Raw genomic sequence first — 5302 nt, forward strand, 5'->3', positions numbered from 1 at the left:
TTCCGACTCCGCCTGCTCTGGCAGCGCGCGCTTCCCCGGTGGGGGGGGGGTCAGAGCAGCAGCGCCCCCCTGCGTCACTCTGTGTCATCACACAAACAGTAACAACAGGAAGTAATGCAGGCTGCAGGAGCGAGATTGATTGGATGGATTTCATCATCTGACTGAGGACGAGTTCAGGGACAGTGGGACATTCTGCCACTTCTGCTTTGATATTGATTAGTATTTATTAGTTTGATCGGTTCAGTTAAATTGTTCTAAACTGAAATAAAAAAAAGTGTACTTTATTATCTTCAAATGTTTCACATCGGATGCGGATCGATACTGAATCAGTCAGTCAGCCGATCCATATCCCACAAACACATCTCAAACTGCAGCATTCGCTGTTTTACACTGACAGGAAATGAAAGCACGGAAGAAGTGAAACAAATCAGATGCCAAAGACAGCAAAGAAGAGGAAATTGGAGACTAGAAACTTAAATAAAGTAAGACTCAATAAGTCCGGCCTGATCTAAAATTAAGTTCCTTTCTGTGTTCAAATAAAACATTTCAACCCTTTAATCTTCATATAAAAAAAACAAGTGAAACGAACTCAGAAAAAACTTCATTTTATTTTGAAAAGAAAGTCATAAAATTCACTTTAATAAAAAAATTAAAAAAACAGAATCCTTTCAGAATAAAAATCTGGGTTTTAAAGTGAAGTCATTGCAATGCAGTGATGATGTCACAAGTGCCAATAAAAGACATTAATCAGTTTTAATTAAAGCAGAAGATTAAACAGTAATTTTTCTCTGGTTTGTACTGATTGGCTCAAACATCCTGAAATCTTTACTCATACAAAACATCTCAACAAAAAACTTTATTCACTCAACGTTTGTTAACATGAATCCAGTGTCAATAAAGTTCACAGTCATTCAAACAGTCACACGTGATCACATGACCTGAGACAGGGTGGCTTAAAGGGAAAAGTCCATGATTTTAAAGGCATTTCTTTTTAAACCGGTGTGAAACGGATTCTTCCTGGTGGTTTCTGTGGTTTCTTCATCAGCTGGCCAATGGGAGCTCCACACCCCACACCACCTGCTTCCTGTTTACCTCTGTGTGGCTGAAATTAACACATTAATCTGAGGGTTTGCAAACGTGGTAATTCGTATATTTTCTGACCAAAGTTCATGTTGTGAGGAGTAAAAATAAATCCACCACAGTCGTCAGTCAGTGAACCGACCCAGGACATAATATCCAGATTAAGCAGATTGATGGTGGTCAGACACAGAGACACAGCGATGATGATGATGACGGTGAAGAGGCACTGGTTCAGTAAACACCCACAGAGGAGCGACGCAGTAGAAAAAGTTGATCCTTAAACAGCAGAAAAAGTGAAGGCAGTCTGGTGCTGAGCAGCTTTGCTCTGAGAGAAACAACAACTAAACACGTGAAACGTCATGTTTACGGTCACCATAGCAACGCCGCCATTAGAGCCAGACCGAGCTGACGGCGTGAAGAGACAGCAGAGGTGTTGAACAAGGACAAGTTGGTGAAGACTACTAAGAAGGCACATCGGACTGAAGAAACTTGGTCCAGTAACACCTGGCAGAAGCCACACCTCCAGGCAGGTGAAGACTCCGTCCCCAGCAGGTGATGGTTCAGTAGCTGAATTTGACCTTCTCGATGTCAGAGATCAGAGTCCTGGCCAGGTAGATCCCCACCATCTGATCACAGGTACACAACCACAGGTAAACCACAGTGTACAGTTCATGTACCATGCTGTTGCAGTACCATTGCAGTAGCAGTACTGCTTACTAGTGTACCTTTGCAGTATCGGTACTCGTACCTGCAGCAGAGAGATGATGATGAAGACGATGGCCACCGTGTACAGGTTACCAGGCAACCAGTCCTCCAATGCCGGGATGCAGCCTTTGATGTAGATCTGCTCATCCCACTCTCTCTGCACAGTACGTCACAGAACATTAGAGAACACAGCCTTCTTAGAACACAAGAACATCAAAGAGTGCAGTCCTGTTAGAACATCAGAACATTAAAGTATGTAGTCTTGCTAGAACATCAGAACATTAAAGTATGTAGTCTTGCTAGAACAATAAGGAACCTGTTCCTGTTAGAATGATACAGAACATGTTTCTGTTAGAACAATAAGGAATGCAGTCCTGTTAGACCATAAGAACATTAAAGATTGTTGTTCTTGTATGTTCCTGTCGTGTTAGAACATGAACCACAACATTCTTGTTAGTCAGAACATGCCGCCCGTGTTCCAAATGAAGTAAGCGCTCTACAGGTGTGTACACCCTAGAACATAGAAACATGTTCTAGATGACATACCACATCAGCCACATGTTCCCATTAGAACACAAACACTTGGTACATGTGTTCTCATGCTGGGAGGATACAGGAAGTGGGGTCTGAGGAATAGGAAGTGACCTCACCTGGGGTTGGTTCCTCACGTCGTAGCCACACTGCGTGTTCACCACTGAGTCCTGACACAGAGAACATGTTCTTCAATGTGACGGAACCCCATGGATCTAAAGCTTTTTACTTCAGTATTGATCATATCAATCAGTATTGATCAGAGTTGATCTGTGATAAACTCACAGCAGGATCAGTGATGCAGCAGGAGAAAGGAACTCCACACTTCTCTCTGCTGCGATGTGTCCCGTTACAGCTGAAATAATCGTTCAGGTCCCAGTCGTCGGGTTCCTGTGCTCCACAGCAGTGGTTCTGTTAAAGAACAACAAGATCCTTACGATTTAATTAAAGGTTTCTGAGCCACAGCAGTGGTTCTACAGGTTTCTGATCTACAGCAGTGGTTCTAAAGGTTTCTGAGCCACAACAATGGTTCTACAGGTTTCTGATCTACAGCAGTGGTTCTAAAGATTTCTGAGCGACAGCAGTGGTTCTGCAGGTTTATGATCTACAGCAGTGGTTCTACAGGTTCCTGGGCCACAGCAGTGGTTCTAAAGGTTTCTGAGCCACTGCTGTGGTTGCAAAGATTTCTGATCTACAGCAGTGGTTCCAAAGGTTTTTGATCTACAGCAGTGGTTCTACAGGTTCAAGGGTGACATTCTATGTGAGAACACAAACGGTGAGGACTACCATCTTCTGCAGGGAGTCGATGAGGTTTTGCAGGTCAATGTCGTCTCTGTACGCTTTGATGTTTGCCAGGAAGAAGTCGTTGATCCACTCTCGCACCTGACTCTGAAAAACCACCGCCAGCACTGCCGCCGTCAGCTCTAAGATGAAGATGAAGCCGATAACGCCGGAAAACTGATGAGAGAAAACAGTTAGGAGGACCAGTTTAACGTGCAAATAAACGTATAAGGTGATTTTAAACAAACTTCAGATGTTTTTAACGTACAAACTTCAGCAGACAGATGTTCTCTCTCAGAGCTCCCACACAGCCGGCGAAGCCAAGGATGAAGGTGATCCCTCCCACAGCCAGGACCAACCAGACCGGGTCGAAGCCGTGGAGCCGGGTCACCTGGGTCAGATCCAGCAGGACGCCCTGTTAACCACAGCAGACCAGGTGAGGACAGGTAAACCAGTCCAGAGCTCCGACCTCAGAACGTCACTGTACCGTGAAGGTAAAGCACATTCATATTACACTAATTTAACTAGTACTGGTCTATTAGCTTCATGGTCAACAGGACTAGTACTGAGTTCACCCACCTTTTCACTCCACGCCCAGAAACCAACTGCAATAAAGGCCACTCCAGCTAGCTGAGAACACAAGAGAACAGACGAGAACACAGGACAACACAGGAGAACAGACGAGAACAGACGAAAACAAGGGAGAACACAGGGGAACACAGGAGAACACAGAAGAACAGACGAAAACACAGGAGAACAGACAGGAACACAGGAGAACAGACAGGAACACAGGAGAACATAGGAGAACAGACGAGAACACAGGAAAACAGACGAGAACGCAGGAAAACACAGGAGAATGCAGGAAAACACAGGAGAACAGACGAGAACACGGGAGAACAGACGAGAACTCAGGAGAACAGACAAGAACACGGGAGAACACAAGAAAACTCAAAGAGAACAGACGAGAACACAGGAGAACAGACGAGAACATGGGAGAACATAAGAGAACACAAGAGAACACAAAGAGAACACAAAGAGAACAGACGAGAACACGGGAGAACAGACGAGAATACGGGAGAACAGACGAGAACATGGGAGAACAGACGAGAACACGGGAGAACAGACGAGAACACGGGAGAACAGACGAGAACAGACGAGAACACAGGAGAACACAGGAGAACAGACGAGAACACAGGAGAACATAAGAGAACACAGGAGAACACAGGAGAACACAAGAGAACACAAAGAAAACAGACGAGAACACAGGAGAACACAAAGAGAACAGACAAGAACACAGGAGAACACAGGAGAACACAAAGATAACACAAAGAGAACAGACAAGAACACAGGAGAACACAGATTGAGAAACACTTCACATTTCCTGCTACGCTTAACCGCGAAGGATGGCATCACTTCCTGTTAACTATCAGGAAGACAGGAAGCCAAGCTCAACCTCAGCTTTCAAAGGAATCACAGGTCCTCTGAACATTTGAACAGGTGACCAGGTAAATGTGTTTAGACAGGTAACTCACCCAGAAGATGATGTTGTAGCTGAACATCAGGTATTTGTAGCAGCAGCTGACCTCAGCGCTCTCATATCGATAGTAATACATCTGTCACAACACACAGCAGTTACACACTAGCCAGACAGACACACGCTAGACAGACATGTAGTTAACCACTAAACTTGTGTACTGTGTGTATAAAACACTAACTAACAGCTGCTTGAGAAAACACTGTTAGCAGCTATCTTAGCTCCCTCCTACACAATAAATCAGGGTAACTAGTTACTTGGGTTAACTAGTTAATCAGGTTCAGTTTGGTGTCTGAAGTTTACAATTTAAACTCAGTCTTTGGGGTTAGCTAACTCAGCTAGCTGAAGCTAAAGTGTTTCTAACTCCGGATGTAAGTGAGTTCGTCGTGTTTTCGTTTCGTTTTTCTTTCTGTAAAACAACGGCCAGTCCGCCGTCCCCCCGGTCAGGCTTTAATGTTCGGGAACTGTGCAGTTATGAACCGTTACCGTGCCGTTATGAACCGTTACTGTTGACCTGAGAGTTCCTGAGGAGTTTCTGTTTGTTCAAAGCTAACGCTAATGCTAACCGTAAGCTAACGGGCGGAAGTGTCACCGGAGAGTCACGGAGTAACTAAAGAGCACCAATCTCACCTCAGAGCCGTTTTTCTAAACACACTCAGGTTCCTTCGCCAC

The 5302-nt window shown here is 44.6% G+C and overlaps 1 protein-coding gene across 1 annotated transcript; it reads right to left on the reverse strand.

The window, feature by feature from the left end:
* Positions 1-589: 589 nt before the first annotated feature.
* Positions 590-5302, reverse strand: tspan14 (tetraspanin 14). The gene is made up of 9 exons (XM_070841280.1): positions 5261-5302; positions 4629-4709; positions 3676-3726; positions 3365-3511; positions 3103-3273; positions 2602-2727; positions 2436-2486; positions 1829-1942; positions 590-1706 (listed from the first exon to the last, which is right to left on the reverse strand). Exons 2-9 carry the CDS (start codon positions 4707-4709, stop codon positions 1641-1643), a joined length of 807 nt encoding a protein of 268 aa, XP_070697381.1. The 5' UTR covers positions 5261-5302; the 3' UTR covers positions 590-1640.

Source organism: Pempheris klunzingeri, chromosome 12 (genome assembly GCF_042242105.1).
Source record: "Pempheris klunzingeri isolate RE-2024b chromosome 12, fPemKlu1.hap1, whole genome shotgun sequence".
NCBI classification, from domain to species: Eukaryota; Metazoa; Chordata; class Actinopteri; order Acropomatiformes; family Pempheridae; genus Pempheris; species Pempheris klunzingeri.

Coding starts and splice junctions, on each gene's coding strand:
- tspan14 (XM_070841280.1), bottom strand. CDS start 4,709: ATGTATTACTATCGATATGAGAGCGCTGAGGTCAGCTGCTGCTACAAA. Junction 2,728..3,102: donor TCGACTCCCTGCAGAAGATG/GTAGTCCTCACC, acceptor GTTCTTTAACAG/AACCACTGCTGTGGAGCACA. Junction 1,943..2,435: donor ACGTGAGGAACCAACCCCAG/GTGAGGTCACTT, acceptor CGTACTGTGCAG/AGAGAGTGGGATGAGCAGAT.